The sequence below is a fragment of the Cornus florida genome, unplaced genomic scaffold, assembly GCF_030987335.1.
Source record: "Cornus florida cultivar Cherokee Brave unplaced genomic scaffold, ASM3098733v1 CherokeeBrave_3.0.0_Hap2_Chr04, whole genome shotgun sequence".
NCBI classification, from domain to species: domain Eukaryota; kingdom Viridiplantae; phylum Streptophyta; class Magnoliopsida; order Cornales; family Cornaceae; genus Cornus; species Cornus florida.
The window spans coordinates 82,303,866-82,324,866 of NW_026775574.1; the positions used below are offsets into that span (position 1 = coordinate 82,303,866).

The 21,001-nt window shown below is 34.8% G+C and overlaps 1 protein-coding gene across 1 annotated transcript; it reads left to right on the forward strand.

Annotated features, from left to right (window-relative positions):
• The first annotated feature begins 2,786 nt into the window (after positions 1 to 2,786).
• LOC132303679 (uncharacterized) lies at positions 2,787 to 10,070 on the forward strand. Its single transcript, XM_059801038.1, has 16 exons — positions 2,787 to 3,006; positions 3,122 to 3,236; positions 3,320 to 3,385; positions 3,795 to 3,883; positions 5,578 to 5,665; positions 5,831 to 6,061; positions 6,150 to 6,254; positions 6,481 to 6,966; positions 7,502 to 7,686; positions 7,802 to 7,916; positions 8,000 to 8,065; positions 8,468 to 8,556; positions 8,681 to 8,768; positions 8,957 to 9,187; positions 9,279 to 9,380; positions 9,507 to 10,070. Exons 1-16 carry the CDS (start codon positions 2,801 to 2,803, stop codon positions 9,897 to 9,899), a joined length of 2,655 nt encoding a protein of 884 aa, XP_059657021.1. The 5' UTR covers positions 2,787 to 2,800; the 3' UTR covers positions 9,900 to 10,070.
• The last annotated feature ends 10,931 nt before the right edge of the window (positions 10,071 to 21,001 follow it).

Here is a 21,001-nt window from a genome sequence, read left to right on the forward strand (position 1 = left end):
ATAACTGAAAAAAGCAAAATACTAAGGGTATATTACTAAAAAAAAAAAAAAAAACTAGGGGGTAGGTCCGTCCCTGTAAGCCACTCCCACTTCCTTTGTTGTAAAGACCAACTTAAAGAGAGAATGTAGGGGAACAATTAGGAAGCGTTTAGGAAGGATTGTTATATGTGTAAACGCCTCATGTTTGTGTGTCGGAGCGCCTTGTGGTTGTACCTTTGGAGTGGTTGCTGTGCTGATGGCCAGACCTTTCGGTCTCTCCAGTTTGCTATTTTCTCCCATGGTGGTTGCATTTGCAGAGTGTTGGGCTCTGTTTCCTCCACAAATCTAGAGCCTGTTCTTTATTTATTTGCTTTGCTTCAAGATTTGTATGCCTTTTCTGGCTTGGCTTTATGCCTCTGTATTGCCTTCTTGACTTTAGGCCTTTGAGCCTTTGAATGACCAAAAAAAATGTTGTAGCTTTTTTTTTTTTTGAATGAGTTGTAGCTTACTTATATCAAGAGTAGTGCTTTGTTTGGTACAAAGGATAGAAAAGTGAATGAAAAAGGGAGGGTAGAAAGAATCTGTGACTCCTTCCGGTGTTTGGTAAAAGAGATTTATCTTCTTTTTTTTTTAATTTTAATTAATTTATTTATTATTATTTTTTTATGTAGAACTAATTGTCGAAACATTTATGGCCTGTATAGACCACCAAGGGCCAAACGGGCATGCTGACAAATTTTTTGAATTGATTCCGAAGTGTTCGTTTTTTACTCGACATGAGAGTTTTTTTTTTTTTTTTTTACTGAAAACGGCCAAATGTACCTGGCATGAGAGACTTTTGACCGGAAACAGTGCAACGTGCAAACAGAAAATTATTGAAACCTCCCACATGCAAACGGAAAATAAATGGCAACAACATCTCCAAGATTCAACTAAATCCATATATCAAATTTGTGTGTTATTGAAGATTGCACTTCTCTTTAGAAACTTTTGTATTCATCTCTGTCCTATCAAGTAAAACTAAAAGATAAAAAATAATAATAATAAAAATAACTAACTAACTAAAAGTATAAAATTCACACTCAAACTCAATGGTTTAAAAAAAAACAAATTTTTTTTTTTTTTTTTCTTTCCTCACTCTTAACAAAATTTTCCTTGAGAGTTTGTGCCGTAGGCTTCACATGCCTACAGTATTTATATTAGTAGAGATGGAGATGTAATTAACTTAATATTAATAACGACTTTAAAATATTAAGGTTTTAGATGGGGGTGTAACTTTAAATCACCCAATAGTACTAATTTAACATCCATGGATGCTCCAGGGAGATAACAGGTAAATCATGACGGCTGTTTCTAAACTTGCAAAACATCACAACTTGTACCGAACTTTTACCATTGCATCTTGTAGGTGTAAAAATTTGTCAACTATGATAAGTCAAAAAATTTGTAATTCATTTGCTGAAATGATAGGCTCTTATTGGTAGGGAATTTTTCCCTCCACACATTTACAAAACACTACTATTGTCAAACAATATTTGATTGTTTATACATGGTAGTCTTGGTAGAAAAGAACTTGTTTGGGCGTAAAAGGACAAAAAGAAATAACAAGGAAGATATATGAACAAAGTCACTAATTGGCACGAGGTTGAATTTGGTGCTTCTTCAATCCTTCTGTTGAACTTCACCGAAGGTCCAGTAGACCCAACTTTCTTTTTTATATGGTTGTTTAATTTTGTTTTGCATTAAGGTTTTGGCAGACTACTTTGATTTTTCAAACCATGACTAATACTAATATACCAACCATCATGGTTGTTTAATATATATAGTCACGTTTGTATGATTTATATATTTAGTGATGGTTATATATAGTCATAGTTGCTTAATTTATATATAGTCATGGTTGTTTCATTTATATATATATGGAAAATTACAGATACGTGAACTTAAGGGCTCCATTTACGGTCACATGAAGGCAAAGTCTTAAATTTTCAAATTGATGAATTCTTTAAAAATATTGATGCAGACATTTTAAAAAAAAAAACAAAAAAACAAAAAAAAAGGTGTATTTAAAGTTGATGTTCAAACTAACCTTCATATGGATGTACGTGGAATTATTGTGAGAGTCAAATTCTAAATCACAACTTATTTAAAAATTCAAACACTTTTGACTTCTCGTGACCTTAAAATGCAGCCCCCAAGTTCTCCTATATGTAATTTCATATATATATATATGTACATAGTCATGGGCTGATTAATTTTGCCTGCACCATACACGAGTTATTGGATACTAAATTGTGCCTTGTTTTAGAGGGAGAGAGCTTGATAGAGAGAGCTTCTGAAGAACTGGTCATAAATTTCAGGGTAAAGGATTTTTGTTGATAATAGTTATTTGATCTTTAATGGGTATATGGTTTAATGTTCTATGATGGCGTATGTTGCTTCTTAGTTCTTTGCTCTTGGTGGGTTGCAGCTAGTTATAATTCTGGTTTTGTTTCTGGTTTGGATGTTTTAGCTGATGTTTGATTTTGAGTGTAAAATGAGTTTTAAGCTGTTGTTGTTAGGAATTGACTTGCTTTAATGAATCATATTGCCCAAGAAAATGATTTCACTGTGTGTGATTGAACAATAGGGTTTGTTTCTCTTTGATTCTTCAATCAATTCTTGGAGGAACACTTATCTTTATCAGAACTATATTGACCAACTTTTAGTTGTAAGACATGTTTTGTGTTTGCTCTTTTGACAACCCTATTTTATTACCTCTAAACTCATAGAAATTGTTATTCATTTGAATCTCAGCAATTTGGTTATTGACAAAGAGTATATGAATTTGATGTCTATAAAGGACAAAGATCATATCCCAGTTCATAATTCAAAGCCCCCGATTCCACTTCCTGAACCTGTCATAATGTTGTCTCCAACACCCGTTAACGAGCTTGATGCTGCTGCATCTAAGCTTCAGAAAGTCTACAAGGGTTACAGGACTAGAAGGAACCTTGCAGATTGTGCAGTTGTGGTTGAAGAGCTATGGTTTGTATTGACATAATCTATAATTCATTACTTCTGTTTTTATTTACCATTTGCGTGAAAATTGTTTCTAGTTATTGATTTATATGTTCCTCTTTCTTTTATCTAAATATTTTAGGTGGAAGGCCTTAGATTTTGCAGCTCTAAGACAGGGCTCGGTGTCATTTTTCAACATTGAGAAGCCAGAAACTGCTATCTCGCGGTGGAAACGTGTGAGGACGAGGGTTGCCAAGGTCTGTTATAGGTACCTTACAAATTACCACATTTTTTTTTGGAGTATTATTAAATAATAATATTATCCTATTGCCTTTTGCAGATTGGGAAGGGTTTATCCAAGGATGAGAATGCTCAAAACCTAGCTCCAGAATATTGGCTTGAAGCTGTAAGATCACATACTTATAAAACTTACCTGATAATATATAACTAGTTCAAATATTAATTGTGTCAATTAGGCTGAGAATCAATCTGATGCAGTAACTCGGAACTTTGACCATCATGAGTACATTGATGCACATCTGTGCATTTCCATCCAAATAGATATATAGTTATTTCGATGGAAATTGGGGGTAATTTCGTATAAGCATAAGCTTGTTTGCTCTTGTTGATGTGTAATTGGGAAAACAGTAGTTGAGCCTTAGAGAATGGTGGTTCACGACAAGAATTCATATATTTACTTATTTATTTAAATGCAAGGTCATATATTTCCATGCATTTTTTGATAGAATTTCTGATTGTTGGAATTGGAGGTATAATAGACTAACATAGTTCATTATTCCTTGTTTGTGTTATAGATTGATCCGCGTCACCGATATGGACCCAATTTAAATTTTTACTATGATGCATGGTCCAATAGCACGAGCACTCAACCTTTCTTTTATTGGTAAGCATGCTATGTTGATACCATCTTTTTCCTCTGATATAATTGTGTATATATAGGGTTAAGTGCAAAAAAACCCCTGATATATAGGGTTTGTGCAGAACTAATTCATACTTTTTGAAAATGAGTTTGTTAGTCCATAAATTTCAAAAAAGGTGCAAATAAGCCTTTTTGACCACTTTTTGACAAAAATTAAAAATGAAAACCCTATTTTACCCTTTTGATTCACATTTTGCCCCTCACCCAAAACCCTTGTTTCTTAGATTTTGACTTTAACTACAGAGCCCTCCCATTTATTACTTATGTTCAATTACACTTGTGACCCATTATTTTTTTCTTTTTTTTTTTTATTTTTATTTTGCAATTTAAGCAGTAAAAAGTTGTTGCTGGGTAACTTCTTGCAATAAATTGCACCGTAAAAAGCAACGTATTACTGTAAAAAGCAGTTGTTGGGTTTCTCGATCACAGTCGGAGAGTGAAGAGGTCCTAAGGATACTGATTTAAAAAAATAAACAAACAAAATAGGATGATGATACATCTGAATGAGCCAAGCCAAAACGCTATTGGGGCTCGGCTATTAGAGAATTGTGTTTGAGCTGGCCTCGGAGTCGAGGTGCCGAGCTCACAGTATAGTGTTCGAGCTCGGCTTAAAGTAGTTCACGAGCTATTCGAGCCGAGCTCGAAGCCCGTTAAAAATTACAGCAAAACAAACATATAGGACACATCCTCCATATATATATATATATATGAGTGCATAAATTTACAGATAATACAACTTTTTGGCAATCGACGACCTTGCCGAAGCCCAAAAGTTTGCTTTCTGTTGGCAGTTGATGTATAAAAACTTACAAATGATTAGTTCTTGTGGGTGTGAAATCCTCCTCTGCAATTCTTTACTTTTGTGCTGACAGTCGATTACAATCAGAGACTGGTTTTAAGCCGACGATTTGCCTAACCTGGAGGACGACGAGTAGATACCCATTTGCGATTCCAATTTTGCGGCTAGGGTTGTGTGTGTGAGAAAGATAAGGTAATAGGAATTCCTTGTCTAAGGAATAGGTTTTTTTTTTTTTTTTTTTTTTTTTTTTTGTTGTGGCTTAGTTGGTACTCACACACACATGCTTCCACCGAGAATTGAACCCCTGATCTCCTTCTAGAAAGTAGGAGTCTGGTACCATTAGGTCACTGACGCGTTGGTAGGAACAGGGTTTTGGATGGGCTGAGTATGAGACGGGCTTGGATTCTTGGCCACCTCCTGTCTAAACCCATCGGAACCCTATTGTTGATAGGTTTAGAGAGGAGAGAGATGATTGTGGACAGTGGGAGGAGGTGGCTGGAGGCAGCGGCCATGGTGGGGAATGTTTGGTTTCGGTTTTTATTATATTCAGTTTTAGGTTTATTTGGTTTAGCTTATCCCAATTTTATATAAATGGAGGTTTATTTTATTCTTCTCCCAAATAAACACAATTTTACACAAATTGGATAAAAGAGTCATTTTACATTGACTTTATTTATAATTATTAATTTATTCAATTGAAGTGAGGGTTATCGTCATTTTCTACCGCACAATGACCAATTGATAGTATATGGGAGTTTTATACCACACAGATACCTTTTTGCACTATATCCATATATCTATATATATATACAATTACACAATGTTGTTAACCTTTTCGTTTTCTGTTCTTGAAATGAAGGTTGGATGTCGGGGATGGTAAAGAACTAAATCTTGAGAGTTGCCAAAGAATTTTTCTACAACGACAATGCATCAAATATCTTGGACCTGTAAGTCCTATCCCTTTTACTCTGCAATTACAATTATAGTTGTAATTATAGCAGCTCGAAAAACGTGGATTATAGTTGTGTGTGTGAATACACGTGTACGTCTGCAATAGAAGCGAGCATAAACAATTCTATGAATCTCAAGCATTCTGTGTTTTGATGTCACAGATAGAAAGGGAAGCATATGAAGTGATTGTGGACAGCGGAAAGCTAACATACAAGCAAAATGGGATTCTCCTAAATACAATAGAGGGTTCTAAGTGGATTTTTGTCATCAGCACATCGAGGACTTTGTATGTGGGACAGAAAAAGAAAGGTGTTTTTCAACACTCTAGTTTTCTATCCGGAGGGGCTACAACTGCAGCTGGTAGATTGGTTGCCCATGACGGGATTCTTGAGGTACAAATCGCACATAAATGCATACACGTGTGTGTATATATATATAGTGCTGTTTTTGTTTGAGCGTATTCTTTGATATTTACCTCAGGCAATATGGCCATATTGCAATCACTATAACCAAACTGAAGAAGACAATTTCAAGGAATTCATTAGCTTTCTTGAGGAATACCAAGTAGACTTAACTAATGTTAAGGTAAATTATTCTACCTTTTAGCCATAAGCTTATGTTTGTGGATTGGATATATATTTGCATTTATATATGTTAACATTGATATGTCACATACTTTCCAAAAAGAAAATCATTGATATACTAAAGATTATTCAAAGCCTCTTATTCACCATTTACATGGTCAATCTTTGAGATTAGATTACTAACTTGCGACGAATTAACATAACTGATATTCACCATTTTACTGCAGAGATGTGCAATAGATGATGATAGCACCTCATTTAAAGTTATTGATGAGGAGTCTAAGACAGAGACAGTGGATGATCCGTCCACAGCTAAAATATCAACAGATATAGATGCTGCCAATATCAATGGGTTCATGAATGATAAATTTGACACAATTTCTCACGAAGAAGATGGTATGGGCACCAAATCAGCCAATGTAGAAGAACCAGTGTTTGACTTGTCCAAGCGCTTATCTTGCAAGTGGACCAGTGGCGTTGGTCCGCGTATTGGATGCGTTAGGGACTACCCAATGGAGTTGCAAACGCAGGCACTTGAACAGGTGAACCTCTCACCTAAGCTCACACCTGGTCACTCAAAGTATTTCCTTCCGATTCCCTCGCCACGACCAAGTCCGAAGATCCGGGTTTCGCCTAGATTTGCATATATGGGACTCCCTAGCCCAAGGCCTATAGTTTCAACTGCTTCTGAAGAACTGGTCATGAATTTCAGGGTAAAGGATTTTTATTCACATAATTTTTTGTTGATAATAGTTATTTGATCTTTAATGGGTATATGGTTTAATGTTCTATGATGTTGTATGTTACTAATTAGTTCTTTGTTCTTGGTGGGTTGTAGTTATAATTCTGGTTTGGATGTTTTAGCTGATATTTGATTTTGAGTGTAAAATGAGTTTTAAGCTGTTGTTGTTAGGAATTGACTTGCTTAATGAATCATATTGCCCTAGAAAATGATTGGGGGTATCACCCATTTATTCAATTATTTAACTCTCTTTTCCTAATTTTGTTTCACTGTGTGTGATTGAACAATAGGGTTTGTTTCTCTTTGATTCTTCAATCAATTCTTGGAGGGACATTTACTTATCATTATCAGAACTATATTGACCAACTTTTAGTTGTAAGACATGTTTTGTGTATGCTCTTTTGACAACCCTATTTTATTACCTCTAAACTCATAGAATTGTTCTTCATTTTAAACTCAATAATTTGGTTATTGACAAAGAGTTTATGAATTTGATGTCTTTAAAGGACAAAGATCATATCCCAGTCCATAATTCAAAGCCTCCGATTTCACTTCCTGAACCTGTCATAATGTTTTCTCCGACACCAGTTAATGAGCTTGATGCTGCTGCAACTCAGCTTCAGAAAGTCTACAAGAGTTACAGGACTAGAAGGAACCTTGCAGATTGTGCAGTTGTGGTTGAAGAGCTATGGTTTGTATTGACATAATCTATAATTCATTACTTCTGCTTTTATTTACCATTTTCTTGAAAACTGTTTTAGTTATTGATTTATATGGTTCCTCTTTCTTTTATCTAAATATTTTAGGTGGAAGGCCTTAGATTTTGCAGCTCTAAAACAGAGTTCGGTGTCATTCTTCAACATTGAGAAGCCAGAAACTGCTGTCTCACGGTGGGAACGTGTGAGGACGAGGGTAACCAAGGTCTGTTATAGGTACCTTACAAATTACCACAGTTTTATTTGGGGTACAATTAAATAATAATATTATCCTATTGCCTTTTGCAGATTGGGAAGGGTTTATCCAAGGATGAGAATGCTCAAAAACTAGCTCCACAATATTGGCTTGAAGCCGTAAGATCACATACTTATAAAACATGCTTGATAATATATAACTAGTTCAAATATTAATTGACTCCATTGATGCACATCTGTGCATTTCCATCCAAATAGAGATAATTTTGGACCAAGAGTAGACCGGTTATTTCAATGGAAATTGGGGATAATTTCATACAAGTGTAAGCTTGTTTGCTCTTGTTGATGTGTCTTTGGGGAAACAATTGAGCCTTGGAGAATGTTGGATCATGACAAGAATTCGTATATATATTTGTTTCGATGAATAAGAATTCATAAATTTTACTTATTTATTTAAATGCAAGGTCATATATTTCCATGCATTTTTGATAGAATTTCTAATTGTTGGAATTGGAGCTATAATAGACTAACATAGTTCATTATTCCTCGTTTGTGTTATAGATTGATCCACATCACCGATATGGACCCAATTTACGTATTTACTATGATGCATGGTCCAATAGCACGAGCACTCAATCATTCTTTTATTGGTAAGCATGCTATGTTGATACCATCTTTTTCCTCTGGTACAATTGTGTGTGTGTATATATATATATATATATTTATAATTACACAATGTTGTTAACCTTTTCGATTTCTGTTCTTGAAATGAAGGTTGGATGTCGGGGATGGTAATGAACTAAATCTTCAAAGTTGCCTAAGAATTGATCTAGAACGTCAATGCATCAGATATCTTGGACCTGTAAGTCCTATCCCTTTTACTGTGTGCAATTACAATTATAGTTGTAATTATAGCAGCTCAAAAAAATGTGAATTATAGAATTGTGTGTGTGAACACGTATATAAGTACACTAATAAGAGGATCTTTGCAATAGAAGCGAGCATAAACAATTCTATGAATCTCAAACATTCTGTGTTTTGATGTCACAGAAAGAAAGGGAAGCATATGAAGTGATTGTGGACAACGGAAAGCTAATATACAAGCTAAATGGGATTCTCCTAAATACAATTGAAGGTTCTAAGTGGATTTTTGTCCTCAGCACATCGAGGACTTTGTATGTGGGACAGAAAAAGGAAGGTGTTTTTCAGCACACCAGTTTTCTATCCGGAGGGGCTACAACAGCGGCTGGTAGATTGGTTGCCTATGACGGGATTCTGGAGGTACAAATCGAACATAAATGCATACACGTGTGTGTGTGTGTATATAGTGCTGTTTCTGTTTGAGCTTATTCTTTGATATTTTTTACCTCAGGCAATATTGCCATATTGCGATTACTATCACCAAACTGAAGACAATTTCAAGGAATTCGTTAGCTTCCTCGAGGAATATCATGTAGACTTGACTAACGTTAAGGTAATTAACCATTTTACCATTATATTTATGCATTTGTATGTATGAACATTAATTTACATGGTTAATCTTTGGGATTTACTAACTTGCGACGAATTAACATAGCTGATATTCGCCATTTTACTGCAGAGAAGTGCAGTAGATGATGATAGCACCTCATTTAAAGTTATTGATGAGGAGTCCAAGACAGAGACAGTGGATGATCTGTCCACAGCTAAAATATCAACAGATATATATGCCGCCAATATCAATGGGTCCATGAATGATAAATTTGACACAACTTCTCATGAAGAAGAAGATGGTATGGGCACCAAATCAGCCAATGTAGAAGAACCAGTGTTTGACTTGCCCAAGCGCTTATATTGCAAGTGGACCAGTGGCGTTGGTCCGCGTATTGGGTGTGTTAGGGACTACCCAATGGAGTTGCAAACGCGGGCACTTGAACAGGTCAACCTGTCACCTAAGACAGTGGATGATCTGTCCACACCTACAATAAATGATAAATCCAACTTGTTCTCATGAAGAAGATGATGTATGGGCACCAAATAATTAAATAGCCAATGTAGAAGAACCCGTGTTCGAGTTGTCCAAGGATTCAAAACATAACAAAAAAAAAAAATTATAATTTATAATTTATTGTTATTATTGTTATTTTGTATTTCGGGTTACTTGGGTAGATTGGCTTGGTAAAACCTATCTCCAAATCTCATTTAATATCATTATTTAAAATATCTATCCCACACTCTATGGATGTAGATAAGGCCACGTCACCGAGAGTCAAATCAAGCTGACTCTATATCAGTAACAACTTCGAGCAAGAAGATAAAATGACCAACACCTGGTCGATGTCAGGAACCTATTTTAGCAAAAGCAACTGTTGATCGATGGGTCTTAAATTTCGATTCGACCAAGTTATAAATTGTCGATCGATAGGCCTTGAATCTCGATCTAACCAAGTTACAAATTGTTGATCGATGGGCTTAGAATCTCGATCCGACCAAGTTACAAACTGTCGATCGATGAACCTTGAACCTTAATCCGACCGAGCCACAAATTGTCAATCAGCGGGCCTTGAACCCCGATCTGACCAAACCACATTCTCCTAAGTAAAATGAACAGCGGAGAGTAATGATAGGACTCGTTGAGGCCAGGGAGAATGCAGAAGGGACTTTGCAATGGAGGATGAAAAATTAGGTATGTCTTGCTAAGACAAGACCCAATTTGAGGATAAGAGCAAAAGACAGGCTCGACTAAATACAATCACCTTTATAGCTAGCCCCATTTTAGGTCATTCAAGGAAATGTGTACACTTGGTAGCAGAACCGAAATGACAAGGATTAGGGCAACATGATCCATAAAAGGACATGGGCCTTGACTTATCTGATCCAGAGGCCCAACAAATACCACCTGAATGACCTAAGGACTATAAAAGAGGTAGTAAAGAGAATTTTGAGGCTTAGACCAGGCACTCAGATTGGACTGGTTTTCTCTTCCTCAATCCACTCTTCTATATTCCTCATATTATCCCAGCTATTTTGGTCTCTCACTTATCATCGTTAAAACAAATACATACACTCCTAAAAATTTTAGGCAAGACTCGATTGCTCTAGTTAATACCACCGCCATTCTGCATACATGATGGCATGGAAAGGTGAAAGCATATTAATCCCATATTATCAATTTTTAGTTAGGACTCGATTGCTGGATTTAATACCACCCTCACTTATACTTCTTTTTTTTTTTTTTTCCCTACCTCACTTAGACTTTAGATGTTGCCTAGATGATTGGGCTTTGCTAGATCAGCCTTGTTGATGTATCTGTAGGTACAAAAAGTTGCTTCACACCCTCTCTGTCTCTCTCTTCTACGCTAATCCTCTTTCTTGACCTCTATGTCTTAGGCTTTATGGGCTCTCTTGGCTTGGGCCTAATTTGCTTGGTCTCTGACAATCTGGATGGCTTTCTTCTTGGCCCAATCTTCTTCCTGGATCGGATTACGAAGTTGGGCTTACATTTGGGCTTGGATCAATTTGCCTCTTCAGTATCAAATAATTAATTTAATCCTAGACGAGTCAAGAGGTGTTAGGAATTGCAATCCAGGAATGATATTTTCATTAACATCTTCAACTTCAAGCTCATTAAAATGTAATTGAGGTCTCTATTTTGTGAATTACCAAGTCCCAATAACATATTTTGATGTGGAATGCCTATCAATTCTTCTAACTATATATATATATATATATATATATATATATATATATATATAAATTAGATTTAGGCCACATCAAGTGAGATTTATAGTGATGCCGAGTGGTTGAGTCATGAACTCTCATTATTGATAATTAAATTGAAATAGTTTTTTAAAGATGTGTTTGATTTATATATATATATATTTTAAAATTAGATTTAGGCCACATCAAGTGAGATTTATAGTGATGCCGAGTGGTTGAGTCATGAACTCTCATTATTGATAATTAAATTGAAATAGTTTTTAACAGATGTGTTTGATTTTTCATGTAAACAATTGTCTAAATTCAGTGGTTAATAAAAAACTATTGACTTTTATACCTTAATAATATTTCTCAAAAAAAATATCATCTAATAATAAATAAATAAACCCTAAATATCCTCAATTATTCATCGAACTGTGTGTATAGACTAAGAGAAAATGTTGGCCAATGACGCTTTGAACTGTGTGTGTATCCTCAATGCAACTTTTTTAACAGAATATTTGAAGTTTTTTTATTTTATTTATTTATTTATTTTCCTAGTTGGTACTCATATACACATGTCCCTCTTTGAGACTTAAACCCTGATCTCCATTTGAAAAGTAAGAGGCTAATACCGCTAGACCAATAACCCGTTGGTATTTGAAGTTTTAAAAAAGGACTTAAATCATAAAACTCCATTACTATTATTTTTTTATCATAAAAATTTGACTTGTTTGTAAAAATTCTTGCCCCAATTTTGTTAATGAACTGTTAAGCACTTATTAAATTACTAAATTTCCTTTATGATATACCATTTTATTTTTTAAAAAATAAAAATTCATATTTTACAAATTATAACATTATCCTCTTCTATAAAACAAATATTTGGGTTAAAATCATAAAACCCTTATTACTTTCAAATTTTGATCATAAAATCTCAATCTATTTCAAAAAAACCCGTACACTTATAAAAAGTGATCACATTGCCCTAGTATATGTATCCGACCCGTTAATCAGGCTATGAAATGACATAATTAACCTTACTATTTAATGTTAAATTAAAAACTATTTTTTTTTTTTTTGAAAAATACAAAAATACCTAAAATTACAAAAATTTTGTTTGATAGAGAGAGGGGTAGAGTTTGAGAGAGAGAGGAGGTGAAGAAGAAGATTAAAGGGTATTTTTATAATTTTAAGAAATAATTATTAGTTTTTAATTTAACATTAAATTGTGAGGTTAAATTTGTCATTTCATAACTCGGTTAATGGGTCAGGCACGGATATTGGGGGCAGTGTGATAACTTTTTATAAGTATAGGGATTTTTTAAAACAGGTTGGGATTTTATGATCAAAATTTGAAAGAAGTGGGGTTTTATGATTTTAACCCAATAAAAATTGATAGCACATGGTTGGCCCATGTTCTCGTCAGGTAGTTTTGTCACTAAGTTAATGTTCGAACTCGTAAAATTGAAGTAAAGTAAGAACTTTATAATACCATTAGAGTTTTTACAAATAAGTTGAAATTTTAGAATAAAAAAAAACTAATACTATTGAGAATTTAATGATTTTAAGCCCTTTAAAAAATCATATAGATATAATAATTTAGTCAGCAGCATTTAATATTTACTCCGATATCCTGAAATTCCAATGCAATCTATAACACATTTTATAACAGTGCTTATGCCTTGTTGACGTTTTAGTACGGGCAATAATAGCGGTCATGATTCGATTTTCTCTGAGACAGCAGATTGAAATTTAATTATTTACTATAAAAAAACAAAATTGAATCTAAATTTAATCGATAAATATAACTCGCGGGTGAATTTAACTACAACTACAACCACAAATTCAGAAGGTGATTATGAGAGTTCCAACGTTGTAAAACAAAACAAATAATAATAATAATAATAATAGTGATTTGGTGGATCATAAAAGTGGTTTCTCAAATTGACCAATCTTGATGTATTGATAATCCTCAATCATAGAGCTAGACAGGAGACTGATATTTCAGCCTGCAACTTGCTAGTAGCACATACATACATACAAATATTATGGGTTAATTCTACCTAAATTATCTGACGTTTGTCTATATTCTACTTACACTCTTTTTACGTTTCATAATTTCACCTATCTCCCTTAAAGTTTTGATTTGTGTAGCAACTTACCCCCTGCCGTTAAGCAACTCACTGCGTGTGCTGATGTCAGCATCAGCAAATGGTTAGAAAGTCAAATTTGCCCTTCTAATGACTAAAATGACATCTTTAACCTCGTTCATCAATATGCAATTACAAAACTGCTCTTAATTTGTTAACTCAAGTATACAAAAATGTCCTTTCTGTCACTTCATTATATATATTTTCATATATCATCTTCTTCCTTCCACACACAGACCTATGTAATTTTATTATAGGGTCAGAGATTGGTTATATCATTGTTTTCTCTCAACCCTTGAAGCAATTGTGGAGCCCAAATTGGTCCTTCATTTTGCTGGCTTCAAGCCCTCAATTGCTATGTTCTTAAAGTGGTTTGTCGACTAAGAGAGGCCAGAATTTCAGTTTGCCCAAGGGTCGAGGATTATGGAAGCCAGAAAGTCACAGTCGAGGGTTTCGGCGCCGACGGTGGTGATCAACAGTGCAAGTTGGAGAGGCTGTAAGGGCTGGGTCTGGCCCACCCGTTGGAGCACGAGACACTGATTTTCGCCACCGATTAAGACGCCGTCGAGCCTGTAATCTGACGTCCCACCACTGAGTGACATTGATTGCCATACCGTAGAGGTTGTAATCCGACACCTGCTGCCGACATTAACCTGGGCTTCAGCGTCGTCTTCCGCAATCGACTTCGCCTTCGATTCTTCACCATCGACATCCATTTCGGTAGTGGTGGCGACGGAGGAATTGACTTCGCTTTTGATTCTTCGCCATCGACGGCGGGCATGCTTCAATGGAGGACACCGATGAGACTGTTTGGTGGAATGAAATGACCGGCATGAGGTGGATTGTGACAAGGCTTGTGAAGCTTGCAGTTTTGAATTGGGTTTCACCGAGGTGGGTTGAGGAATCGCTGCTCGCCGAACTGAATTGGGTTTGGTCGAACTTAGTTTTTTCTAGCTTTAAAAATGATTGAATCGCTGAATTGGGTTTCGTATGATTGAATCGCTGCTCGATCACCGGACTGAAAAGGAAAGGGTTTGAGAATCGAATTGGGGGTTTGAATTGCTGCTCACCGTACGCATAGTTTCTTCATCACCCGTAAATATGTCTCTGTTGCGCCGTGGGTTTGTTAATATCATCGGCGGTGGCCGTTTGGGGTGTGACCGGCTTCTGGCGGGTGCTCCGACAAGTGAATTCCTCTTTGTCATGTGAGGCAGAAGCTGCTGCTCTCTGAGCTTCTATATGGCGGCGACGCTCCTCCGTTTGTGAAGAAGCTCTGAGCCAACATGACCCAATCGGCATCGAGCTTCAGCGAATGGATCCGACCAACATTACCTGTACACGAAGTTTAGTCTGTCCATGGCATGCTCACCGCAATTGCATCACCTGTGCTTGCTGTATATGTGTATATATTTGTATATGTGAGCAGGGTGTTTTAGTCTTTTTTATTCAACTCAAAATTTTTATAAATATTAGTAATATATCATTGATGGGCAAAATTGTAAAATTACACAACTCCGTTAGTATAGTTAACGGCCATCATAGTGAAGGGAGGTAGGTGAAATTATGAAACGTAGAGGGGGTGTAAGTAAAATATAGGCAAACGTCAGGGGGTGTAGGTGGAATTAACTCCAAATATTATTAAGGGTTAAATGCAAAAAAAAACCCCTGAACTATTAGCAAATTTGTAACAAACCCCACTGAACTACAAAAGTTGCAAGAAACCCCCTGAACTATACATTTTTGTTGCGGATGAATCTCACCGTTAAACCCACAATATCTAATTTAATAACCATAATGCCCTTTAAAAAGACTCTTTAACTTACTTTTACACCATTGTCCTTGCACCCCAACCTCTCTTTAGCTTACTTTTACACCCAAACACGCCGTTATGGCCTTATCCCTTATTTCTATATGCACAAACGCATGCATACATATATATATATATATATATACACACACACACACACACACATAGATGCACTGTTCATCTTCTTCGTGTCTTTCTGATAAAATAAATAAATAATATATTACCGACCTAAATCTCTCTATGATTCCCTCTATCCAAATATATATATATATATATATATATATATATAAACACACATCTATATTTGGACTGTAATTCATCCATCACAATTTGTCCAGAGAATCGAAGAATTTTCAGAAGAGAAGAAACAATTGATTCAGCAACCGTGATGGGTCACATAAATATAGAGATGGATCAACAAATTCAGAAGCGGGTTTGAATGAAACAGAGTATTTGAAGCCCCAATTAGAGAGTGAAACCCAAACAGTACCACACTACTCCTGTCGGCTGATGCACACACTCCTCGTCGGAACCCTAACCTCATCGGCGACACACCCCCTTTCCGTCTTCCCACTCGCGGCCGAATTTCAGATTGAGACCTAATTGCTCCGCCTCAAGTGACTGAGGCGGAGTAATTACGGCCGCCGGAGCAGGCGTGGCTGAGGCGAAGGGCAATTATGGCCGTCTGATGATCACTCGTTCTCTCTCTACGCTCATACCTGTTGATTTCAAAACTGCCGCAAGCCATTGCCGTTCCATCCCGCCAAGCCGTGCCGCAAGCTCACAGCCGAGCTTCTTCTTCCATCACCGGTCAGACCATCACGGCCAAGCCCTCACCGGCCGACCTCTTCACAGCTGACCCCTCCATCGCGGCTGAGTCCTCGAAATCATCCAAAGTCGAAACCGCCGAGCCCGTATTCCTCCTTGCCGGCCGTTCCTCTCACCGCCGAGCCCTCCATCCCTGCGCCAGAGATCCATATACCCTGCAAAGATGGTATGGCAGAGAGCTGTGAAGAACCCACCGGTGACAGAACTGAGTGCTGCGACTAGCAGTGGAGTCGGGCTTTGCAGGACTGGACGTACCGGAAGTGGTGGTTAGGATGATTGATGAGCTCGGAATTGCCAAGCATGAACTTGACTTTATCAATGGTGGTGGAGGACTGCAAATGGGTCTGCTGGCTTGTGGTTGATTGAAGAAGATGGGTGCTCACTTTGGTAGCGAGAACTGTGCAAGCACGGAACTGGGTTTGCTTTTTGATTTTTTAATTAAAACTCACCAAAGTAAGACAAAAGTGAGGAACAAAGTCAAGTTACGGCTTGAGCACAGATACATTCACATATATATATACATATATATATATATATATTTGGCCTTGTTTGGTTACGGCTTTAGCACTATTCCGGAACTACACAATAATAAGGGTACATGTGTCATTTGATTCAGTGAGCTTAAACACACACAATTCCGGAATGGACTGAAATGCAACAAATTCATAGTTCAAGAGTTTTTTTGTAATTCGAGGGGGTTAGTTGCAATATGCCAATAGTTCAGGAGTTTTTTTTGCATTTAACCCTATTATTTATGGTAACAAAACTCACAAGTCTATTCAAACATTTTATTGAAGTCTAAGTTTGGGTCATAAAATCTTAATTTAAGCTACACCCCGCTTAAATTATTAATACTAAATTCATTCTTTTATTTAAAACACTCCTCCAAACATGGCCTTTTTTTAGTCTAACAAATATTTCAATTTTAATTATTAATATGATGGTGAAACTTGAACTCAAAATTTCACCTGCTCTAATATCATATACGTTAATAATCAGATGTAAAATACATATACTCCAATAGTACTTATGCGGCCTACATGAATGCTGAAAGGAGGTAATTGGTCGCAATCGATCATTTTTGTTTTTAAACTGTACATCTTATGACGAACTTTACCACTGCATCAAACAATAATACTAGAAAACACTATTAGTGTCAAATTGATTGTCTTTATATAGTAGTCTTGCTAGAATTAAAAAAACAAGAAAAAAAACTAATTCAATATTATACAACTTGGGACTTATTAAAAATAATAATTAAACAAACAACTTTTTTATAATATTGAATTAGTTATTTTTCTTATTATATATAAAGAAAAATAGAAGTTGTGCATTGGATATGGCTATAAAAGCAAAAAGGTGCCTAACTGAGAATGAAGAAATATAAATAGAGACTATAGAGTCAAATTGATTGTCTGTATAGTCTTGGTAGAATAATATGAAAAAATAACTATTTCAATATTATACAACTTGGCACTTATTAAAAATAATAATTAAACAAACAACTTTCTTTATAATATTGAATTAGTTATTTTTCTTATTATATATAAAGAAAAAGAGAAGTTGTGCATTGGATGTGGCTATAAAAGCAAAAAGGTACCTAACTAAGAATGAAGAAATATAAATAGAGTCAATTGATTGGCACGATGTTAAATTTGGTGCTTCCTCAACCCTTCTCTTGAACTTCCCTGAAGGTCCAGTAGACCCCAGTTCCCCAACTTTCTTTTGGGTTTTACTTTTTGGCAGACTACTTTGATTTTTCAAACCATGACTATATATATATATATATATATATATATATATATGAACTGCCATCATGCTACAATTGAAAATCCAACATCTGTTACAACTTATAAGTGTACGGTGCAGACTACTCTACATCTGTTACAACTTACAAGTGTACGGTGCAGACCACTCTCTGTTCACTAGTAACAGATGTTGGATTTTCAATTGTGGCATGGTTTGCAACAGGCGGTCATGGTCGCAATATTGGTTGCGATGGACTTGGACAAAATTAGTATAAACTAATCGATACATGTTCATATTAGATTTAAAAAAGAAACGCGTATCAGACAATACGACGAAGCATGAATCGTGTCTTAATTGAGAAAGAGAGAGATCTTAATAGGGAGAAAAAGCTCCTGATGGTAAGTCTTGAAATTTAGGTAGAAGACTTAGATGCACCATAAATTTTTACATGGTCCAGATACGAAAATAAATAAATTAATTTTATTTAAGTTTTTACCTACGTGTTAGATTATAATTGGTGGGGAGTCACGACTATATATAATATGGTCTAATTTCTCTTGATACTGAGCTTGAGATGACTTTTAAATGTCTCTTTCTAATTACAAATTGAAACGGATTGACTTTAAATATGATTAAATATATGAAATCACTAATTTAAATATGATTTATGTACACATGCTGTACTCGATGACAGCTACTTGATGATGTCACCAATATGAGCATATATGCGAATGCTACTTCCTAATTTCCATGATTTGAAATACACGTCAATTCTCGGGCCGTGTTATATTTAAATTGGTTCGAGGTTGATTTTTTAATCTCTTCTTTTTAAAAAAATTATTAGATAATTTAGACCATATATATTTCTGTCAAAAAAAAAATTGATACATGTATTTTACACTGACACTCCAAAAATGCGTAAAATTATTATATATTTTACATAACTTTTTTACACAATTATATCAGCATATTTCCTTTCTCTTTCTATTTTCTCATTCTATTAACAAATCAGTCCTATATTAATAATTCTATATTAAGTAAGTTTGTAAAAATTATGTGCATTCAGACATAACATTTGTTGGTTGTTATTGGAGAATATATTAAATAGGTTTGTAAAAATTATGTAAAGTTCAGGCACGACACTGGTTGGTTATTATTTGGGGATCATATTTTTACACAAAAATTATAAAACAACGGCTGGAGTTAAAAATAAATAATTTAAATTTTTTGTATAAATCTATTATAACATATAATATTTATACAAAAAAATAAATATACATAGTGATTGGAGATACTCTGATAGTCATGCTGATTTTGTCTATTTATGTGTACTAAGTGGTTACTCTTAGACTCGTATATATGCAGTTTTATTCTAATCATGGATATGCAAGTTTATATAAAGCAATGACAAACTTATCTCCAAAATGATATAATAAAAGTGTTTATTGAGGTTTTACTTCTTAGTACTGGTAATAATTATTATCGATTATTTGAGCCAAATAATAATAATAATAATAATAATAATAATAGTTAGGTGGTTCTTAAATTGACCGATCTTGATGCATGGATAAGCCTAGTGGGACCTTGGCCACATATCTCACTTGGTTTTTTTCCGGGAGAGCATCATATATTCAATATATGTTTTGACATATATATATATACACACACACTCCGTATAACAAAATTTGTTGCCTTCAACTACCTTCATAAAGTTTGGAATTGATTACTACGACACAACCAAACATCAAGTGGCACCATGTACCAAACAAAATCTAATCATTTATATATATATATTCAACTACCTTCATAAAGTTTGAAATTGATTACTACGACACAACCAGCACCATGTACCAATCAAAATCTATATATATATATATATATATATATATATATATATATATTTTGGGACTCCATCTACTTGCACATTTTTTAAGAGTAACTTACTGTTTTATGTAAGGGTGGATTTTCATCAAATTGATTGCAAAATTGAATACTTTTGTTATGCTTTGCCTATTTTTGTTTAGGACTTATCTTGTTAAAATAATTAAAAATAACTTGATTTGTCATCAACTATAAAGTATCATAGAAAAAAGGGGCAAGTTCTGCATTGATGAACCATGATCGTCACTTTTATTCTTCACCTAATGTAATAACATTACATTACAAATGTAACAATTTTAAATTGATAATTCAATAATTATGTCATTGTGTTAAATATTTAAGATAATGGTATTATAACGGAGCAATACTATAATATGTTGTATGAATGTATTTTTAATATAAATGTGTTGGATAATATTTTAAAATAACTATATAAATTGGAGGGAATCGTGATCCATTGTATGGGTATAGATGTTACAAGGGAAATTTGTCTCAAAAAAGATTTGGATGGAAAAGTGTATCGATATATATGGATTGGGTGTTAGCCGCACTTTATAATTTAAATTTTTGTGTCAAATCACGAAACACTCGACTAGTTGCGGAAGGTATCAAAGTCAGATTTAATTTTTAATTAATTAATTCAGTGAAATTCACCAGATGTGTTCGGGTACATCACCCCGTGTAGGCAGAATGCCCCACCCCAAAATGGGTATATATATATATATATATATATATATATATATATATTACACTAGTTTAACTTAAGTTGTTGTTATTTATTTATTTATTTATTTTTTAAGGAAGAATTATGTAAGCAAAGTCAATAATGCTTGCCTGATTGGCACGAGGTTAAGTATGGTACTTCTTTAGTCCTTCTGGTGAACTTCACTGAAGGTCCCGTAGACCCCAAAATTTTTTTATATGGTTATTTTTGCGTTTTACTTTTTGGCACGCTACTTTGATTTTTCAAACTATGACTATATATATAGGTGGAATGAG

Bases quoted from the DNA above. Each gene is read 5' to 3' on its own strand.
- LOC132303679 (XM_059801038.1), top strand. From the start codon at position 2,801: ATGAATTTGATGTCTATAAAGGACAAAGATCATATCCCAGTTCATAAT. The intron at 3,386-3,794 runs GTAAGATCACAT...TTTGTGTTATAG, and splicing joins CAGAATATTGGCTTGAAGCT to ATTGATCCGCGTCACCGATA. The intron at 8,066-8,467 runs GTAAGATCACAT...TTTGTGTTATAG, and splicing joins CACAATATTGGCTTGAAGCC to ATTGATCCACATCACCGATA.